Source organism: Typopeltis vanoorti, chromosome 13, assembly GCF_054136105.1.
Source record: "Typopeltis vanoorti isolate ZY-2024b chromosome 13, IOZ_Tvanoo_1.0, whole genome shotgun sequence".
Classification (NCBI taxonomy): domain Eukaryota; kingdom Metazoa; phylum Arthropoda; class Arachnida; order Uropygi; family Thelyphonidae; genus Typopeltis; species Typopeltis vanoorti.
The window spans coordinates 91,913,536-91,937,328 of record NC_143561.1 but is presented as its reverse complement, the minus strand read 5'-3'; the positions used below and the strand labels follow the sequence as shown (position 1 = coordinate 91,937,328).

At 35.1% G+C, this 23,793-nt stretch overlaps 1 protein-coding gene across 1 annotated transcript in view; it reads right to left on the bottom strand.

Annotated features, from left to right (window-relative positions):
* Positions 1–441: 441 nt before the first annotated feature.
* The window catches only part of LOC150100364 (nostrin-like), a 398,805-nt gene continuing 375,453 nt past the window's right edge, over positions 442–23,793 (bottom strand). Inside the window, exon 14 of the mRNA XM_090402920.1 lies at positions 442–702. Within this exon, the coding sequence (XP_090259046.1) occupies positions 650–702 (53 nt within the window). The 3' untranslated portion in view covers positions 442–649. The remainder of the gene's footprint in view (positions 703–23,793) is intronic.

Sequence of the window (23,793 nt, the reverse complement as noted above, 5' to 3'; positions counted from 1 at the left end):
AAAAAATAATATAATAATAATAAGGGGGAAATAATGGGCTGTTGAACCTGAGGTCAACAGCACTTTATGAGCAAAAGATACTTAAAGTGTTTTTTAGAGACATCAAAATATTTAACACCAAACGTTGTACAGTTCAACCAACATTTATGTTGGAGAATCTCTTCTATTGTGGTTTAAAACATACATAGGAAACAGAAAGCACACGACACATACAGGAAATAGTCCACATCAGAATTTTCGGTAACATGTGGAAACACACAAGAAGCTGTTCACTTTGATTTCATTTGACATGCACGAACAATTCTGCTTAAAAGTGGTTTTAAACTGTAGTGTGTTCTACCTGCAACAGGGCGTAAAACAACGCCTATATTTTTGTTTAATTTCTTTGAACACTCTTTTAAACTATTGAGCAGAACGGTAACTTCAATGCATTCGTTAACATACACTATAAGTTAATCGTTGTGTTATGACTTCAACGTAGTGATTACATCATCATCAAAATTTGATATCAGTCTAAGATTATTAAAATCTCCAATGCACAGCTGTTTATTATTTCTGTGATGCATATCGTTCTTCTGTTTTTGCATGAACAGTGCTCTGCCGTGCATCCTTATTCTCAGATTAGATTTTAAATGCTGTTTTGTTGTAACTAATGGCTGAAAAAATAAATGATATCCAGAAACCCAATCGACACGAACAGATCTAAAATGAAAAAAAAATCATATAAACAACAATAAAAAAATCCTTTGTAGAAGTTCATTCAAATTTGAGAGGCTATTCAAAAATGCTATGAAGCCTTTGGCTATCACCAAACTTAAGATTTTAATGTTGGCTTAAAATATTTTTCAAATCATGCGAAATGGTAACCATAAACTTCCATTACTTGTTAAATAAAGTTTTTGCAGAGTTAAAAAAAAAAAATTAATGTCGTTATAACGTTATAAATATACGGTAAGGAATCTGTAAGGAACCTTATACTGTAGAGGAAAATCCTCGCTTAACACGATTAATTAATCCATCAATTAATGCGCCTAAGCGAATACAATAAATAATAGAAATAATTATAATTCATCCATAAGTTAGCGTAAATTTTGGAAAAAATTACAGTAAAAGCTATATTAGAGGATAAAATCATCAAAGTTAATAAAAATCAATGTTTTAATTTTTATTTGATGTCTAAACATTTGATTGAGCTACTTTTTTTTTACAAAAAACTCAATAAAGATTTTTGAATCGTGCTCGAATTTTTCCTCTTGTCATGCAATTTGAGATAGTTGGCGATCGCTTTATCAAGATTTTAGTGGATTCAGCTTCATTCCATATCAGGATCAGCATCAAACAAAATTTCCTTAGTATACTCAATGTGATTGAAAACTACCTCGTTCTTTTGCAGTTAGCTTCTTAGTTGTAACATTCTCTTGTTGTTCACACTCCTTATCTTCTTCATATGCACGCTGTTCTTCTAGTTGAAGGAGATCATGCTCGCTTAACTGTTCTGAATGGGAATCGAACAAGTTTCTCACATCTTCATCATCCAAGTTCTTTTCCAATTGTGATTTCTTTAATAATGTTAGATCTTGGATTTTGCGCACGATAAACTAACACAGGCTTGAGTTTAAAGTCGCCTTCTGTATTGCCTCCTAATAAAAGCGTAAGACAATCTTTATTGATACTTTGTATCCTGGTTTGAGATGCTTCAGTTTTAGGTAGAAAAGTTTTTGTTTGCATATGCTTCCAAAAGAGACCAGGTTCATTGCCGTTGAAGATTTGCCGACCGCCATAATCACCCTCCTGAATTATCCTTTGCAATTCTTCAGGAAGCTTGACCACAGAATCTTTATCAGCACTAGCAGATTCTCCAGTTATTCTTACGTTATGCAGTCCAGCTCGATTTTTAAAATCAAACCATCATAAACTCGCAGTAAAGCTTTCACATTCTTCTTGAAATTTGGTTTCTTTCAATGAGGTAAAAATATTGAGAGCTTTTGCATGAATATTCTCTGTACTAAGAGTTAGTATTCTTTTTTTTTTTGGTTACAATCCAGAGTGACGGAAGACGTTCCATCTCGATCATTAAATGATTTCTATTTCGGGTGATATGCATGCTTAAAGAAGCAGTAGCAACCTTTCCTTGTTCTTTGTACTGTTTGCTGTTATTTATTATAGTAAATATAGATACAGCGAGTCTACCACAGATCTCGCACAATCATTGTATTACTAGCGCCACTTTCATGTCTTTTAATGACTTCCCGCTTTTCGCTCGATGCAGATTGGCTAAAAAAACCCGCGTTAACTGATTAATCACTCGCTTAAAGCGGGAAATAGTATCATTTAACAATCGCGCTAACTGATTATCGCACATATCGAATTCACGTTAAGCGAGGTTTCCTGTATTTGTATTTCTTATGTATACGCTGTATTTATGTGTATGTGTGTGTGCAAGAATATATGTTGCATGCAAGTTTCTTCTTACACATTTCCATTTGTTGTTAATTATATTTAAATTGCTCTTACCTAGTTTTGTAATAGAATCATAAAGCTAAACTCGGAGTGAATGTGCTTTGTGACATTTGTTTTCATTTCTATTCACAATGAAATACACATCATGATATATTTCCTTCTATATTTTACATGTATAGTCAGTTCATTATACCCATCTTTGTCGAAGTTTTCAATGTCTATAATCATGGGATGAAAAAAAGGTTACTGAAAATTATTTTTTGGAGCAGCATCACAACTTTTCCTCAAAAAAACGTATGCACTATCAGTGATAAATATGAAGATGCTATTAAGATATGATGGAGAGAGGGGGGGGGGGACCCAAAATATAGGATGAATACTGCTGAAAAGTGGCAGATGATGATTGACAAAGCTGTTTAATCTAGGTCTCAGCAGTGTAATTTCCAAGGGAGTGGAATGAGGATAAGATAGTTCTACTACATAAAGGTGGTCCAAGACAGAAGTAGCAAATCACAAACCAATTAATATCTCAGGAGTGGTGGTGGTTAACGTATTGGAAAAGTTGGTTAGAGGTAAAATCCAGAAGTGGATGGATAGGAATATGATATAGTGGACAACATGGCTTATAAAAAGTAGGTCTTACCTTAGAAATTTATTCCCATTTTATAAAGTGACTGCAGAACTGGATAAAAGAAATAGTTACACTATGATACTGCTGGATTTTGGAAAAGCATTTGGCAGAATACTGCAAGGAAAACTATTACATAAATTGGAGCAAACAGGTATGGATATGAAGCAAGTGGCATGGATGGGGAGTGGCTGATAGACATCAGAGAGTAGTATATGGTGTAGTGCAATCAATGCAGATGAGTGTGTATGTCTAGTGCCTCAGGGCTTTGTACCAGAGCCACTACTATGTAATTAGTATATGAATGATTTAAAAGGAGTGGGGCATTCAGTTTGCTGATGATGCAAAACTGGGGAGGACAACAGTTGATAAATGTGATGTACTTATAACCTGCTGAATGATTTAAATAAACATTGTGGATATTGTAAGGTAATGCACTTTGGAATTATGTAGATTTGCAGTCCAGAGTGGATATTGTATAAGTTGGCAAAATAGCTCAAAGGATTACTTGGCTGCTAAAGAGTACATTGAAAAGCAAAGATGGAAGATTATGATTTGACTGCATCTTGACTGTTGTGCATATTTGGCTACCTAGGTTTCTTGGGGAAGTAAGATTGAAGGTGTGGGTTTCAGAGTTTAGTGGACAGGGAGAGAGATGACATGATTGAAACTTGTAAGATACCAAAGAAATTCTATAAGATTGACATAAATATATATATTTTTAATAAACTTATATGTTGGTGATACATAACTGTCAATATAAACTGTGATTAGTAAGGGTGTCTGGACTATTTTGCTTGGAGATTGATGAATGAATGGAATGGATTCTTGTAAATAAACTTATATGTTGGTGATACATAACTGTCAATTTTTAGGGAAAGACAACGTATACTGTTATATTAATTAAAAAACTTTAATTAATACTTCCTATATTTCGGTAATGTTGCATTACCATCTTCAGGGAACATAAAATTAATAAAATGTGCATGCAGGCACTAACATTGAACAAATATGGCTAAAGACAACAACTGCAGTTGGTCCTAGAGTCCTAAAAGGTGTCACCTAGTGGGCTAAATTGAGTGGTAGTCTTGGCTGTTGGGTTGATGTTCTAAGAATGCAAGCTTCCCATATAAATACGCTGGAAGAAAGCTACTTTACTACACCCTAGCAAGTATAAATATGAGAGATTATTCCTGGACTCAGCCTCTGCTCTAAAAAACTTCCCAAACCTCAACAAATTTGGGTGCATGAGACTGATCCAAATATGATAAGCTTGCATTCTTAGAACATCAGCCCAACAACCAAGACTACCACCCAACTTAGCTCACTAGGTGGCATTTTAGGACTCTAGGACCGACTTCAGTTGTTGTCTTCAGCCATATTTGTTCAGTGTTAGTGCCCGCATGCACATATAATTAATTTTATGTTCCCTGAAGATGGTAATGTAACATTACCAAAATATAGGAAGTATTAATTAAAGTTTTTAAATTAATATAACTAAAAATTGACAGTTATGGAATGGAAAGGAATGGATTGCTAGTGATAGTTGTAAGTGCCTTAATGGTGAATGATTCTAAAGAGAGATATGATAGGTATTGTGTGAATAAAGCACAAGTCTCCCACGATGAATCCTTGTCTCCATACAGATAATATAAAAATCCACTAATGCCTTTTATTCCTTATAGATAGTAAGCGAGGGCCATTTTAGCCCACTCTAACTTTTGGAAAGTAAGGGACAGTTCAATTTCCACTGGTAGCCAGAGATAGTTGGCCCAAGACTATCATTAATTATAAACAGCGTCCAATGAAGAGAGGCACACAAGTACTGCCATCTCATGGTCCCTATCATAATATACTATTTGCTGGAACAGTGTGGGTTCAACTGTCAATTTTCTTGAGTTTCTGGGAGAGAAAAAAAAAACAATGTTTTCCCATGCCTGAGATTGACTAACTTGGGAACCAGTCAAAGAAATGATTAGAAAAACTTCCTCTAGTTGGCAATTGAATTCAAACCTGAGAATGCCTTTCTTCAGGCAGCTTAGTGCTATGAATGCAAAAATCCATTTCTACAAGGCTACTTAATAGAAATAATAACGATTCCTGAGAAGTTTAATACAAGCAAAAATCATCACTAGCTAAATTTTATGTGAGCTCAATGTGTAATTTAAGTTATTGTTATGAATTATTTAAATTTATTCCATTTTTACTTTCAAATGACTTAAAATCAGAATTTTTATATGCCATTTTTAAATTCAGCAGTAAAAAAAATACATATTAATATCCAATCTTTTGCATATTGTAATGATAGCTTAAGATGATTTTAAATTTTGAGTGGGCCAAGCGGTACGTACGCGATTTGAAGAGCTCCTGATTCAGATAAGTTTTACTAGGAATAATTAAGTATATATGCGTAATTGTTTAAGTAAGGGCGGCTGTACGCTATCGATATTATTAGTGTGGGGGTTTTTTTCTTGCCTAAACTAAATACGAAATCGTTATTATTAGACCTGGTATCCTGCAGAGAAAAAAAATGGCGGCGGCATCGTCATTCCATGATTTTAATTTAGATTTCAGTCGTTTCGTTAAGTGTGATGTCTGTTATATGTATTCCTTCGATTACATAAATGATTTGTGGATGTTTAGTGCGGATGGAAGAAGTGTATGTGCGAAGTGTGACCTGAACGAGGAATTGATGAATGCGAATATGAAATTGATACAGAAAGTTCTAGTACCGATTGTGTCGCGAGTGCACGTTTGAAAGAGGATGGTGAGAAAGAGAGGCGAAAAAATGTTAAAAAATCGGGAAAAAAGAAAATGAGCGATTTGACAACTGTAACGGATGTTAAAAGGGACGAAAGTGAGGCGGAAAGAAACGAAATTGAGAGAATGAATGAAAGTAGAAATGGCGTGATGCAGAAATCGCAAGTAAAAAAAATCGAAAGAATGAATGATAGCGAAAAAAGAATGAAGGATGGCGAAAGTTGGACGCATGTTGGAACGAAAGTACTGAACCAAAGAAAGATGAATGACAGTAAAAGTGAGAAGAATGATAGCGAAAGTTGGACGCATGTTAGTTCGAAAGTACGGAAACAAAGAAAGATAAATGAGAGTGAAAGTGAGAAGAATGATAGTGAAAGTTGGACGTATGTTGGACCGAAAGTACGGAAACAAAGAAGGATGAATAAGAGGGAAAGTGAGAAGAGGGGGTTGAGAGTTAGAAAGATTTAATGATAGAGAGAATGTGTCGCGAGGTTCGGAAGGTGAATTGGATTGGATGAAGCAAGAAATGAAATGGATGCGGAATGAAATTAAGAGAATTCAGGTCAAAACTATTAAAATAAATCATGATGGCATGAAAGAGTTAACGAAAGATGAGCGAGTATGGCGACTCCATTATTAAAGGTGTGCTAGAGGATAAAATGCACAAGGCATGTTTTCCAGGCGGTAAAATGAGTAGAGTGATTGAGGCATTGAATATGAGGCGGGAGCGAGCAAAAGAGTTAATTGTATTAATTGGTACAAATGATTTGAGAGAGAACAAAGAGCATGTCAAAATGAATGTCAGGAGACTGCTTGGAAAGATAAAAGAGAATAGTGTGACAGGAAGGGTAGTCAGTGGGTTGCCTAGGTATGATTGTGGTGAAATGAGGCGGAGAGCAAAGATTATGAATGATATTCTGGCTGAAATGTGTGAGGAGATGGGAGTACAGTTTGTTAATGTGTGAAATGAGTTTGAGGGATGAAGTGAGCTGTATGGGAGCGATGGACTGCATTTGAGTGGTTATGGTGCGAGTTGCTTGGAGAGACTGCTGCTGGAAAGTAGAGAAGTGAATACAGAGAATGAATCAGATCGAGAGGGGGAGTGATGTGGAAGAGCAGAAGAGTAAGACAGGAGAGATTGAAGAAGTGGAAATGAATGGGGAAGTGAGTGGTATGAGTATAGAAAATGAGAGAATGGGTGTGCAAGAGGAGCAGGGAAACGGGGAGGCTCAGGGTGGACAGGGGTACACAGCGTGAGAAAGGTGGATGCTCCAAGAGGAGGTGAGAGCATGTGTAGGCAGGAAAGTAATAGGATGATCAGGGATCAAGAGGAAACAGATGGAATTGCAAAGGGTTCTAAAATGAAGAAGCAGAAAGGGAAACGGCCCAGTCCAGCATGGAGAGATCACATTGAGTGAGTGGTATCAGTGGAACTAGCTGTAGATCCAGAAATGAGTTGTGTTTGTATACCAATGCTAGAAGTATAAGAAACAAGGCGGATGAAATGGTTGCACTAATTGCGTCTGTGCACCCAGAGATTGTCGGAATAAGTGAGACATGGTTAGATGAGGACGACATCCTGACAGGAATAGAGATGGCAAAGTATGATGTGTTTCGGGAGGATAGAAGGGGTAAAAAAGTAGGGGGAATGCTGTTGATGATAGAGAAGGAGTTATGTCCATACAAGGTAGAGATGCAAGAGGGAAATAGGGCCAGTGGTTTTGAGGCAGTATGGTGTGAGATAGAGGTGAATAGAATCAAATACTTGGTGGGATGTTGTTATAGACCTGGTAATGTGGATGGTGGTGATAGTGAAATGTATAGTTAAATAAGCCAAGAAAATAAGAAAAGGTTGATCATTATGGGTGATTTTAATTATGGCAATATAGACTGGAATGAAGAGATAGCAACTGGAAGTAAAAAAAATGAGTTTCTTGAGTTTTTGAGGGATAACTACCTCAGACAGTATGTAACAGAGGGCACACGAGGATTAAGGGTCGAGGATGTAATTATCAATGAGGTGTCAAATCATCCACCAGTTGGTGAAAGTGACCATGAGGTGATTACCTGGGTGGTTGCCAGCAGTGCAAGGACCCCTGTGAAAAAAGGGTATATGTGGAACTACAAGGGGGGTGATTATGAAGAGCTCAGGAGACAGCTTGCAGGTGTAGCATGGAATGAGGAGTTAGCTGGAAAAGAGATCAATGCAGCTTGGGGGATTTTCAAAAACTACTTAGTAGATGCAATGTCTAAATGTATACCATGGGTGAGAAGGTTAAATAAGGTAGGTGTGAGATGGATGAATAAAGAGATTAAGCATGCGATAGAGAAAAAGGGCACTGTGGAGGCAGCATAAGAGAAGTGGAAGTAACCAATTTCATGAGGTCTACAAAGACCAGGCAAGGAGAGTGACTTGGTTGGTGAGAGTAGCTAAAGAGAGGTATGAACAGCAGTTAGCTAATGAAGCCAAAAAGAATCCTAGGGAGTTCTTTCGATATGTAGCCAGCAAAAGAAAGAATGATTATGGAAGGATGACATTGATTGGAGGAAATGGTATAAAGACAGCTGTTGCAGAATGTGTGGTGGAGATACTTAATGAGCAATTCATAAAGATCTTTCAAACTTGTGAATGTGACTTCATGGAGAGATTAAGGGCAATTGATGATGGGGAGGAGAGACTGACTGTAAGTGAGCAAGAGGTGTATGGGGAGTTGAGTAAACTAGATGTAAATAAGGCTGTGGGACTTGATAATATATCACCATGTATTCTGAAGGATTGTGCCAGAGAGTTGACACCTGCCTTGACATATTTTTTTAATATGAGTCTTGCACTTGGTCAAGTCCCTAAAGAGTGGAAGGAGGGCAAGATTATGCCACTTCATAAAGGAGGTGATCGAACTCAAGCATCAAACTATAGGCCTATCTGTGTGTCAGGTGTTGTGGTTAAGTTGTTGGAGAAGCTTGTGAGAACTAGGATCAAGAGTTGGGTTGACAACAATGGTATAATCTTTGATGGACAGCATGGATTTGCTAAAGGGAGGTCGTGTTTTAGTAATCTACTTACTTATTACAATAAGGTGACTGCTTCCTTGGACAGAGGAGAAGGATACACAGTAATATACTTGGATTTCGCAAAAGCTTTTGATAGAGTACCTCATGATAAGTTGACAGTCAAACTAGAGCAGATGGGGTTGGATATTAGATTAGTGCATTGGATTGGAGACTGGCTATCTGATAGGTATCAACAAGTTGTGTATGGGGATGCAATATCCAGGAAAAGGAAAGTCACTAGTGGAGTGCCTCAGGGATCTGTTTTAGTGCCATTACTATTTAACTTGTATATTAATGATATTGGCAAAGATTTGGATGGAGATATTCAGTTGTTTGCAGATGATGCAAAGTTGGGACGAACCATAAAGAGTAGTGAAGATGTGGTGCCCTTGCAAGAAGACTTGAATAAATTGAGTGATTGGGCAAGCAAATGGGGATGTGAGTTCAATGTTGCAAAATGTAAGGTTTTAAAATTTGGAAAACAAAGATGGGATGCAGAATTTATGCTTGGTGAGAATATATTGTTGGAAGTAGAAGAAATAAGAGATCTGGGGGTGATAGTGGATAAGAATCTAAAATTTAGGGGACACATTGCCAAAATTGTGAAGACAATACAAAGGCTTCTGGGAATGATGTGGAGGACACTGACGTGTGGAAGTAGGGAGATTCTTGTTCCATTGTATAAGGCTTTGATTAGGCCACACATGGACTATTGTGCCCAGATTTGGTCACCTGGTTTTCAGAAGGATGAAGAGATGTTGGAAAGGGTCCAAAGGCGACTGACTAAGGTAGTTTCTGACCTCTGGAATGTCGAGTATGAGGAAAGATTGAAAAGATGTAATTTGCAGAGTCTAGTGGAGATATGATAGAGACCTACAAGTTGGTAAGGGGTTGTTATAAGATCAATGGTGGAGAAGTTCTACAGAGAATAGTGGGAGATCAGGGGAGAACCAGAGGTCATCCCTGGAAACTGTATAAAGAGGGTGTGAGTAGGGGAGTGAGAGGCAGGTTTTTTCGCGCAGAGTTGTGAGTGATTGGAATGCCTTGCCTGACAGTGTGGTGTCTGCAAGGAGTTTGAATGTGTTTAAGACACGGTACGATGAAATGTGTGTGAGATAAAAGGACCTCCTAGATGAGTCTTTGACTCCATGAGGTCTAGTTTAGTAATAAATATCATTTCTGATTTTTTTTATCTACTACACTAATACATATGGAGCCTGTCTCGCTCAGTAGAAGCAGCATGTGTGTCTACAGTGCTAGGCTGCCTGAAGAATGGCAACCTAAGTTCAATTCTAGTCAACACTCAAGAAAATCAACCCTAGAACCCACACTTGCAGACAGCAAAATATAGTGTTAGGATTAGGAGCCACAAGATGGCGGCACCAGATACTGTGTATAATTAGTGATAATCTTCACTAATTATACACAGCTGATTGGCTACTAGTAGAGACTGAACTGCTCCCTCGGTCTCCAAAGTTAAATAGGGCTAAATGATCTCACCTATGATCTTACTCCCTATAAAGGAATAAACAGTGTTAGTGAATTTATTTTATTTTATAGTTTTTACTTTAGCCTTTTTATTTTAAATTACATCTTGTACACATCTCAATAAATTTGGAATCTACTGAAACTAGTTTACAATAAATACAGATTACGTAGACATAATGTTTATTTGTAAAATAACAGTTTGCAAATGTGAGAAATATACTTTATATATACTTTTGTACAAATTATACAAACAAACAAGTTGCTTCAAAAAATAACCAATAAAATGATGAATGATATTCATAATGAAGATAAAATTCTGAAACTATTTTCAGTGATTAGTAATCTCAATATATACAAAACAAGTAATTCTTTCTATACTTATGCATATAAATATACAAGGCATTTTTACATAAATCTTAAATACATTGCTAACAGACAATACTAACTAAGGTTGGAAAGTCTACAAAACACAATGGAGACAGTAAAGTCTGCAGTGCTGATTTTTGCAGCTAGAACGAAAGCTAATGTTGTTTAACAGTACAATACTTCTCTGTCCCTCATGCCAGCAATTACTGTATTTTTTGAAGTTGCTAACTTAAAAAAAAAAGGACAGTATATTCAATTTAATACAATTAACTTTTTGTTTTCATTACTGTTGGTAGTGGTAATGAGTGGTAGATGGTGTTGATGGTAGCTGTGTGTAGTAGGAGAGTTAAATAGTAGGGGAGACAGTGAGATGTGTGTGTAGCAAAGTGGATTAGAGTGCACTCCCACAATGAGTCCTTGAACTCCTTGGAGGTGTTACGTAATAATAATATATTGCTTTTGCATTATATATTATTATAATATATAATGCAATTAATGAGCTAAAGATATTCACTGTAGGATATATCACAGCAATAAATAGCAACAGATTTTCAAATAAAATGTTCATAAATAGCATAAATTCTTTAAGTTTTCACACTGAACCTTGAAAAACAGAAAAAAATGTCATCCACATATCTTGTACTATACTGAAGGCTTAGATTAGGATAAATACCATGGATAGACATCAAAATTCTCTATCAACTAATTAGGTAGTACAGGAAAAAGGACCTCCTATCGCCAAACCATCTATTTACTGATAAAATGTGTCCTGACAAGCAAAAGAGCCAAAATCAATTATGTAGAAAGATGAACTATATTTGCAAGAAAATCTTACTACCATATTTTTTTGAATATAATTTGCCCTCATGTATATCTCACACCCTTGATTTTACATTACAAAAAAAGAAATAAAAATGTTTCACATATAGTTCACACATTTCCTCTAGTCGCCGACTAGAGGAAATTTTTCTAAGCGTTTTTTCGACCGGTTCCCGAGTTAGTCGATCTCTGGCACGGGCAAGCAGGTTTTTCCTCCCGGAAACTCGGGTTTTTCGTCCTGTAAACTCAAGAAAATCGACCGTAGAACCCACATTATTTCAGACATTAAATATATTGTGTTAGGGTTAGAGACCACGAGATGGCGGCACATTTGAGCCGTCTCTCTTCACTGCGTACCGCTTAATTAGTGATAGCCTTGGGCCATCTGTCTCTGATTGGGTACCAGTGGAGATTGAACTGCCCACTCAGTCTCCAAAAGTTAGATAGGGCTAAATGGCCTCGCCTACTCCCGTATATACGGGAATAAAAAGGCGTTAGCTGATTAGCTGAGCTGATATAGTTCACACATGAAATTTGGTTGAAGAGAATCAGCATTTCAACTCAACAATCATCGGCTTGACTTTGTCGTTGAATCAAGTGATCTTTTGTTAATACTGCACCAATCATATGCATAGAGATGGAGGCAACCAGTAAAGGAAATGTGGGAGTGAGAACACTGACTTCTACTCAATCTTGGATTGCATGGGGGAAGGGAGTAGATTAAGATTAACAGACCATCATTAGAACTGTTGTTGGTCTGTTCATCATCTCCTCAACATCCAGATTAATCAGTATGTCTGTTGAACTAAGATGAAATTCAGATATTTTGTTTTTAAAATCCGGTGTGCTGTTTTATATAAGAAGAGATTGAATATAAAAGTAGACAGTAATATGAAAAGTTGTTTGGCAAGCATGTAGATAAATACAACCAGTGCAGTCTACAACAGAATGCCTTGTTTAGGAATCTTGGGAAGATCATACAGTCTAGGAGAATGTCCATGATGGGTATTCAGCTCTATAAGAAGAGCTGATGGGTATGCAGCTCTTCTTATATTCAACATCTCAACAGGAGACTGAATCTACTCCTCTGCATGATTTCCTAATTCTAAGTTGCAGGGCCGTCACAAGATTAGATCGCGCCCTGAGGCAAACAATTAAATATCGCCCCTGATGGATTATAAGACAAAAATATAAGAAAATCTCCAATTGCCATTTTGTTTTTATTAGAAGAGAAACATTAATGCAAAACAATTACATAATAATATTAATTAAATGTTTGCTCTATGGGGATATCACACAATAAAACTGGTTATAAGCTCTTCTAAATTTAACTTATAAGCCATGTCTGCCTATATTGATATAGTTACTAGACCAACCAATCTATCTTGGGTCATTGCTGTTCGCAAATAATTTTTAATCAGTTTAAGCTTGGAAAAACTTCTTTCTGCACTTGCTACACTAACAGGAATTGTTAGCATAGCAATGGCACCTACTGCCTACCTATGGCTGATTTAGCCAAGCTATGAGGCAGGCTGCCTCTATGCCACACTCTGTTGACGGTACTGCTAAGTTGATTACTATATTGGCTTTCTTTTTTATATATCAGCCCCACACATGAAAGTTTATATAACATATACATTGTAAAACATATGCATATCTCTTGCTTATATATCAGTGCCATGTATAGGCAAGAGAGAAAGTAAGAAAAAGAAGCAATTGCCAACATGTTTTTTGAACAGCTCAAGGATGTAGTCTTTGGGTAAGAAAGAGAGAAAGAGAGAGAGGTTGTTCCAGAGAACAGAAGTAGGAATGAAAGAGGAGAAGAAGAATATGATCTGATAAGTTTGATGCTGGATAGTAAGTGGATGCTGACCAACAGCTGCTCATGTTCACAAGTTTGGGAAGGCAGAGGAGGCACAGTAGTACAGCATAATCAGATACCATGTCAGCTATATGATGGGCTAGTTATACAAGGCTCTTACTGTTTTTGACAAGAAACAAGGTAAAAGTCAGCTACTGGAACAACCTCAAACTAAACAGAAGTGAAGACAAGCATCATCACCACCACAGGAAGCTTAGAAGGAAATGAGGTAGAACTAAAAGAAATGTTATATCAACAAACCAGCTGAGACTGAGAACACTATAGCAGATGAAATATTTCAAAATAATCACTATAAGATGATTTTTAAGGCATTAAGTATCAAGGAAAGGAAGAGGAGCTATAGCATCCCACACAAAACATGATGATAAACTTTTTGAATGCAAGTTAACTTCAAATAGAGTAATGTGGGCAAATTTCAAAAAGAAAACTGGATCACAAGACATAAACTGTGTGCCCATAGCCCACAGAAGATGCAGTGAAGAAGAAGTATAGGAACTTTTTCTATCATCTGAAAGAGCATTTGACATAAAAAAAAAGGAAAAGCTGGTTGTTATTAGAGAACCTAAACAAAATTTTGGAGAAAAGCAATCAAGACAATAATAATGGTAGGAACTTGCTACCGTTCTGATAAGGAATTGATAAGAAACTGTATTTACATAAAAATGTAAATAAATTCTATCAGAGAGAGAGAGGATATTTACACATATGCAAAACAAGAAGTGTCATAGATTACATAATTGATTGTTGATAGTGATTTCTTCAGGCTGGTTTAAGGCACAAGAGTGTACACAGAAATTTGAAATAGGAAGTGATTGTTACCTAGTATTGAGATAAAAATGATTATTCCAATGAGAAAAAAAATGTATTAAAATGATAAAAAGAAGTTGAACTCTGATATGTGAATTATAGACTCAAATATACAAATATTGTTGAAAAAAAAAAGTGAAACAGTTTAAAAAGAATTATGCATAAAAGTAGCTCAACAAATGTCATGAGAAAATTTTGGAAAGAATTTTGAATTTAAATATCATGAAGTGGCAAAATGATTTGGAAGCTATAAAAACACTTACATATGAATGAAAGAGTAAACAAAAGGAATCAAAGATCATAAAGTTGAAAAATTATTAAATGAGGTAACAAAAAGTGGTAGAAAATACCTTGAAGGGAAGAAATCAGGAATATATCAATATTTCAGGAAGAAAAACAATCAGACACATGAAATGGGAAAAGCCAGTTAGAAGAAACAATATTCAACCTATACATGGTATAAAAGTCTTGCAATGGCTACACTAATGTAGAAGGCTTGGTCTCAAAGTGGAATCTGTGGTGAATGGAGCAGAGCTCTCACTATACCAATTAAAAAATAAAAAAAAGGGGGGGGGGTTAGTGAACAATATGTGAAAATTACAGAGGAATCTCCTTACTCAGAGTTTCAAAAAAGATTTATGCAAACCTAATTGAGAAAAGATTAATAAAAAGAGTTGGAGAGAAGGTTTAATTTTCTCTTCAAATCTGGTTTTCCAAGACCAGATTTTTTATTTTAGGGCAAATACAGTAGTTAAAAAAAATACAGAGAGTAAAATAAGGATCACATTTTTTTTTTTTTTTGATCTCAAAAATGTAAATGATAAGCGAACCTGTTTAAAAGGCTAAATCTATAGAGTGAATGGAGTCTTATACAGATTTGCAAATCACGATCAGAATAAAGAATATACAGAATGATGGAGTTGATGTTAAATCAGGTGTAAAGTAAAGCTGAATGCTATCACAAGTGTTATTATGCAAATTGGTATTAAACCAGAATTTCAAATAGGAAATGTTAAGCTTAGTTCTTTACTCTATGTATGTTATCCTCTTAAATAAATCAAAGAAGTCTTCAAAAAATATTTAGCCAAATTAAATAAGTACAGTGACATTTTTGGTATGGAAATTAGCAATGAAATGACAAATTATAAAAAATAATAATAATAATAAAATAAAATAAAAACAGCAGGAAAGCATAAAACATCAAATGTATCCTGAGTAGTGAAACTATGGCACAAGTTGCACATTTGAGTTCTTTAGGCACAATAGCTAATGGTTAACAGAGAGGATAGCAAATTGAATATGGAATTAGATAATAGAATAATTAAAGCTTGTATAGTGGAAGGTCAGTTGAATAAATTTATATGGAATAAGAAGAAATTGACTAAACTAAAATGTGTTCAATTTTAACTTATGGATTTGAGAGTTGGATTAGAAATAAAATAGCTGATCAGCGACTACAGACAGCATCAATGACAGAACCATATAACAATGAAGATATTAGAAAATAACCTTCCAGTAGTAATAGTCCATGAATGTGTAGTGCTTATCTATGATGGTATGACCAAACAGAATGGGAAATGAAAGATTATCAAAATAAGTGTTTAAACCAAAAATTTGGAAAAGATCCAGTGGAAGATCTTAGATATAAGATATAAGAATGCATTAATGTAAGAGCTGTTTGTTATTTGTCACTGACCTTATGCATAATATAACCATTTACAAGAAAGTCTGATAGGAAACTAGTTATGAAATCAATTGTGTTGGACAGCCATAATATCTGGTACATATTTTTTTTGTAAGAGTGGAAACTATCAATTCAATATTGCAGGTGTAAGGTTCTGAAAATATGGTAGGCAATAATAGGATGCAAAGTATACATTTGGCAGGGAAATTTTGGACCAAGTTGAGGAAATATGAGGCTTTGGAGTGATGGTGGACAAGGATCTGAAATTCAGAGGTCACATTGCACAAGTTGCGAAAACATCACATCCGATTATGGTAATTATGCACATGACCTTAACTTATAGAAATAAAGGAAATTCCATTGTATAAGGCCTTGTATGGATTATTGTGCACAGATTCGGTCCTCTGGTTTTTATGGTGAATGCGGATATGTTGGAAAAGGTCCAGAGAAGACTGGCTCAGATTGTAAGTGGTTTTTGGGATATGAGGACAAATTGAGGAAGAGTAATTTGAAAAGCCTGATGAATAGGAGGAGGAGAGGGGATATGATTGAGGCATTTAAATTGGTAAAGGGTTGTTACCAGGTTAATGTGGAAGAAATTTTTCGTAGAATGGGACAGGGAGTAGAACAAGAGGCCATACCTGGAAGTTGTAGAAGGATGTGAGCAAGAACATAGGGAGTAGGTTCTTTGCATGGAGAGTGGTTGGTCATTGGAATGCTTTGCCTGACATTGTGGTGAATGCAGATACACTGAATGAGTTTAAAGCACAGTTTGATGGGCTTTCTGAGTAACAGCGTTTATCTCCTGTTATGAGCCTTTGGATTCCATGGAGGTCTGATATTATTAATAATAATAATCTTTGCAGGTATACATACACCAGAAAATTGTAGTAATGACATACTATGCTGAAAGTTAGACACTTCAGTGTACCAAAGTACTCTGATTATATTATTCAAATATAAGTGGATAATATTCTTGGTACTCTCAGACATTAGTCACTGCTAAAATTAAAACATATACAAAGAGAAGAGGGGCTGAAAAGTTCTGATTAACACCTAGAACAAAAATGATATTAAAGCAACTGATATAACCACAAGAAAGAAGATATAAAATTCTTTAACCCCCATGTTTCATCAAATTGTAATAATTTGTTCAATTGGCAGAACCATATTTTCTTTTAAGATATATAAGACATAAGATAATTAATTTTTATTTTAGGTATTTATAAGAATTTTTAGTCCCCCCCCACCATACATACATGAAAGTTCCTCAAGTAACCAAGCGTTATTACAGTAGTCAAATATATATACATACTTAAATATAAAGAGCCAATAGGCTTCATTTCGGCGATATAAACATTATTTAAATTAAAGGGATATTAAATCCCATATTGTTTTAAAACCAAATAAGAAACTCAAAGATTGGAATCAGAGAGTTTCATGCCGAATATAGTAAACTATAAAAGAAAGAAATAAGTTCTTTTCACTATACCCTTTGGTATTTATTTTGGTCTAGCTACTCACTGATGAAGCCTCAAAAAAGGCTGAAACTGGCCTGGGTAATGACCTCCCACCATAATGCAATAACAGCATACATTTCCTAGGAAATGTGTGCTGTTATGGAAATTATGGAAAACACCAAGAATAGCGATCAGAACTTTACCACCTTTGCTGCGAGTTGCCCGAGATTGTACTACGACTACTTGCATTAGCTCACGTTAGTAATCGCCGATTCTTTTATAGTTTACTATATTCGGCATGAAACTCTCTGATTCCAATCTTTGAGTTTCTTATTCGGTTTTAAAACAATGTGGGATTTAATATCCCCTTAATTTAAATAATATATATATATATATATATATTTTTTAATTGAATGACTAGAAACTGAGAAAAATGAAAACAAAGTTTATAATAAATTTAGTTTAATCCTTTATCCAAGTGTAAGCAATCAAAGTTTGCACCTGAAAATATCTTCAGGACTGAGGTAAGGTGGCACATCCCTTGGCAACTTGTATTAAAGGTGGATCAAGCGCTCATCACTCCTTGTCTCAGTATCTCCCACAATGCAAAGCACATCTCCATACGGACATGTATACTGCTATGCATTAAGGGAAGGGCCACTACCCAGACCGGTTTTGACCTTTATTGAGGTCTCGTCAGTGGGAGGCAGACCCAGAGTGGTGATACTATGGCAGAAGCAATGGAGAGGTCATATTTACCTATACGAGTTGCCAACTGATGTACCACCTTATTATTAAATTACTCTGGATTTAAATCCAGAGTAATTTAATAATTTAATCCAAGTGTAAGCAAACTTTGTTTGCTTACACTTGGATAAAGGATTAAACTAAATTTATTATAGTCTAACCAAGTGCAAAATAAACTTCCAATGAAAACAAAGTTTATTAGCACAACTAGTTTCAGCTGTATCAGCCTTCTTCAGGTGCACATTAAAAAAGAAATAATTAGTAAAACATAGAGGAAATCATGGAAAGTTAGTGTATATATATTCAACGTTGAAACATTGAAGTCTGTACATTCAAAACTGTTCTCTCATTGGCTTCATTGTTGGGCATATACATGCATATAGCATCTCGCGAACACCAGTATTTGATTGTAGCACAATGACAGTCTGAAAGATTGTAACTCAGGTACTCAGGTTGTTGTTGAGATGTAGGGAGGGGGGGGGGATTTGAGAATGAATTCTTTTGATTCTATTATCTTTCTTTCTAATTCATCATGGCAATGGAAAATGTTATTAGACTTGTCCCATAGGGCTGTACGGCCGAATCGGCCAAGAACAAAACATGATTAGACAAAGCACTGGCTCGCGTTCTCCTGTAATTGACGTCTCTTTTATGTTCTTCAATGCATAACTTGATCGATTTCTCTGTTTGGCCAAAGTATGGTATATCACAGTTGCACCAAATCTGGTAAACACCGGGATATTTAAGGTTGTGATGTCGAAAATCCACTCACTAAGGAGTGGATTTTCAAAAGAGGAGTAAATAAAGTTCTTATGTTGTAAGAACCTTGGCCAATTTGGGTGAGACAGAGCTTATGTATGGTATAGAAATATTACCTTTCACCCTATTGGTCTTTTCATTATGGCGAGCGGGTGGATTTAATAGGACTTTGTCAATTGTTTTTTGTGAATAACCATTTAGTTGAAAGGTAGACCTGAGAAAATTGAGTTCTTTATTAAGTTTTATCTCATCATCAAGAAGAGAGCAAGCACAATGTCCTAGTGTAGAAATGATTCCAAACTTTTGAGGAGGATAATGATGGGATTGACCTGTTGGTGTGGGTAGCTTTTCTGTAAATCGAGATTTTTAATTTCTCTGAAGAACAGGTCAGTTTGATGTCCAAAAAAATGAAGAGAACCATTAGCTTCAAACTCAGCCATAAATTTTATGTTTGGATGTTGACTATTTAGATGTTCTAGGAAGTTCAGGAGAGATTCACGGCCATGGCTCCAAATCAGGAAAATGTCATCAATATATCTTTTCCAAATTCTTGGTTTTAAAGGATAAGAAGAGATGGCTTTAACTTCCAGATCTTCTAAATAGATGTTCGCAAGTACAGCTGACAACGGATTACCCATTGCAAGGCCATAATTTTGTTTATAGATGGTATCCTGAAACTCTTGAAGTATCCTGAGTGGATGCAATGAGTAAGTAAGGCCATGATCTTTTTGGATAATTTATCTTTGAGTACTAACAAGAACTTTGTCTGTAGGAACATTCATAAATAAGGAGACTATATCAAAACTAGCCATGATTTCATCTTCCTTAATAATAATATCTTTTATACATGAAACAAAATCTGTAGAGTTTTTAATAAAGGACGATGATTTACCGGAAAAACATTTGAGAGATTTAACCAGATATTTTGAAAGATTATATGTTGGAGAATCAATTCCTTCTATGATAGGTCGAAGTGGAGTATTTTCCCTTATGAATTTTAGGTAGTCCATATAATCATGGAATAAGCATTCTGATCATGGAATAAGGGTGGAGAGAACAAAGAGAAAGACGTATGTTTCTAGGTAGTTCTCAGGACCAACAATATGCATGCTATATGCATGCATACACCCAACAATGAAGCCAACAAGAGAACAGTTTTGAATGCACAGACTTCAATGTTTCAACGTTAAATATATATATACACAAACTTTCCGTGATGTTTACAATTATTTCCTCTATGTTTTACTGGTTATTTCTTTTTTAATGTGCACCTGAAGAAGGCTGATACAAGCTGAAACTAGTTGTGCTAATAAACTTTGTTTTCATTTTTCTCGGTTTCTTTCCAGTCATTCAATTTTTTTAAAAAAATGTATATCAACCAAGTAAATATCAATCTTCCTATATATATATATATATATATTAAAAAATGAAAACTGGCAGATGAAACTAATTCCTGAAATAATTTGGCTTATGTGTATACTAACTAACATCTACACAAATATTGGTTTACAGTTTATCTAAAGTGAAGTCTCTTTTCACTATTCCAGGCAACACATTTTAATAACAGTTGATCCTTCACTTTAGAATGAAGAAAATTTACTTACAATAAATAAATAAATTACAAACTTAAGAACAAATGTAACATCAGAAGAACTGAAGATAAGAATCATCAATACAAGGAGTATTAATGGAAAGGCAGATGAGCTTGTTGAAGAACTGATACCACATGGACAAAATTGGAATCACTGAAAAAGAGAAGTCAAAAACAGGCAAGATCTTATTAAGTAATAAGTATAGGATATTATATTGACAATAATAATCAAGGAAAGGAAGGAGTAGCAATAGCATTTATCATTTATGATAACAGCAAACATGAAGATAAATGTCTTGAAAAAAAAAAAAAAAAACACTGTTTGATTTCAGCTAAGGAGGTATGTAGTGAAGTTGTCTGCAAGAATGGAAAAATAAGAACACCAAGGTAGACATAAGAAATTAAAGAAACAGTCCAGGAAAAGAATACAGAGAAAAATGTAACAGAGCTAAGCTAAGTGCAAGAGTGGCTAAACAAAAGTCAGGGAAAGACTGGTAAAAATATAGAAGTAAATATCAGGAAGGTGGCAAAGTGTTCTGGAGGCTACTGAAAAAGCTTAGAAATGGAGGAAAGAGCACTATAAAAGGAATCAAAGATGATAAAGTGACATGAAAAATAAAAATAAGGATATCTTAGATGTCTATTGATGATGATGATCAGCCTGTTTTCTATCCATTACAGGAGGATTGGATCTACTTCTCCCATTTTAACCCAGTCCATATTGGGAGAGTGTATTTATACTAGGATGAATGAATGTATGAAGGTGGAAGACAATCACAAACATCCATGCCTAAATGGGATTGGAACCCACAGCCTCTTGGCTGGAGAGCAGATACGTTAACTACTCAGCCAACTGTCACTGAACAACAAGCAGTCACAGAACAGATGTAGAAAATTTTCAAGAGGATTGCAAACATATTATAAGAGGAGTACATATTATAATTGAGGTCAAAAAAGCCACCAAAATCTTGAAACGTGGAAAGGCAGCTGTTTTGCTGTTAATGTTTTGCAGTGGCCACATTACATAATTCAAAGGACCTGGCATGAAAATCAACAATAAAAGGTCAAAAAAAAAAAAAAAATCCAAATGATTCTAGTAGAGCTAGCATAGCTCCCACGTATAGAAAAAAGGAATAAAGCTGATTGTGAAAATTACAGAGAAATTTCTCGATAAAGTGGTCTAGGTATGATTTATGAGGTTGAGAAAATTTGTAGGAAAAAAATTGAAGGACAACCGGGTTCAGGCCAAATAGAGGTTGTCAATATCAGATTTTCACTTTAAGACAAATAGCTGAGAAACAAGGAATATGACAAGGATCTGCATTTAAGTTTTGTGATCCGGAAAAGACAAACGACATGGTACCCAGAGAAAAGCTTTCCAAAGCACTACAATTATATGGGGTAAATGGAACATTATACAGAGCAATGCATAGTCTATATTTAAGTTGTAAGTCAGTTAGAAATGAAGAAAATACAGGAAGATTTGATGTAAAATCAGGTGTGAGATAAGGATGCACATTATCTCCACTCTTATTCATCATCTATATGGATTACATTATAAAAGAAAGTGGCATTAAACTTGATATTACAATTGGAGATATCAAACTTAGCTTTCAGCTTTATGAAGATGATGTCATACTCCTAAACACATTTATATAGGATTCTTTAACTAAATTGAATAACAGCAGTAACAAATTTGGCATGAAAATCAGCAATAAAAGGTCCAAAACTATGAAAATAGGCAGGAACATAAAAAACTTCAGCTGAATTCAATGTAGAGCCTATAGAAAAAGTAAAATAGTCCAGGTATTTGGCACCTTTTTTTTTTTTTAGTGAAGATGGAAAATTAAATTGGGAGACAGGCAACAGAATAAGCAAAGCTGATATGGTTAGGAGCCAATTGAATAAATGTATATGGAATAAAAAGGAAATCAACCAAAACAATAAACTATCAGTATACAAGACAGTGTTAAAACCAATTTTAAGATATCGATTTGAGTGGGTAGAAATAAAGCACTTGATTAGAGACCACAGATATGAGAATTCTGAGAAAGATTAGGGGAGTAAACAGATGGCATCAATGGTAGAATCATATTAAAAATGAAGACATTAGGGAGGAACCTGACATTGTTTGCATTCAAGAATGTGGGAGCAGGGATAATCTGGTATGATCACTAAAAGGGTAGCAAAACAGGTGATGCCAAGATGGGAGGAAAAAACCCAGAGGAAGACCAAGGTTTTGGTCTAGGATTGATTTAGTCAGAGGTGCCTTAGGAGAATGAAATGTTAGATACAACAACATTGGAGTACTAACAAGTAATAGATTACAGTAAAAAGCTGCTTACAAGACAATAATTTGGAGGAAAATTGTTAATATATGAGATTATTAATAATGGAAACATTCATGTAGTGCTGTCATCCTGAACACTTCCTTGAGGTGTTCTGGATGACATAGCAGAATGATATACCATTAAACTGATCATGAGGATGATGTTCACAGACTAATGCACATATCATCATCATCATAATATTTCTGATATTACCCTCATGGATTTTAAAGGAGAATTATGATAGTAATATGAAAAAGTTACACCATTGTTAACTTCTGATCAATAATTTTCCTCCATATTAATCTGTGATTTGTCAAGACTCCAATATTATCAGATCCTATATTTCTGTCTTTTAAGCAGCTTTTTACTGTATCAATCCATCTACATCTTGGTCTTCCTCTGGGGGTCTTTTCCTGCAAATCTGGCAAAACAAAAAAGCTCTTGTTTTGCTAATGCACATAAATATGAAATAACTGTTAAATATATGATGATTTCTGATGTTTAAATTTGTGTATGTTTTGTGTTCTCTCATTAGATATACTTGTTTGAATTTTGAAAGAAAATTTGAATTACTTAACTTTTTTCTAACATATGAATGAATGCTTCACAAAAGTATTCTTATGATTACAAGAAAATCTTATGAATACCCAGTTATAAATAGTGATCTGTTTAAGCTGATAATAATAAAATAGACAAAACTGCTACTTTTGAAACTGAGCTTCTTAAGAACTTGAACAGAGCTTATTCCACTAGTGGTTGAAAGGCAACTATGCTTGATACAGTAATGGAAGTAGACTAAGAAAGAAGACTAAGTACCGTTTATGACATTCTAATATATTCAGCACTTTTAACTGGATTGGGATCTTGTAACTGAGGCGACCAGAGAAGATGAATGAATGATTCTCTCTATACTGTTCTCAATCTAGTACTAGTCATAAGTGCATTATCAAAACTGAAAGTA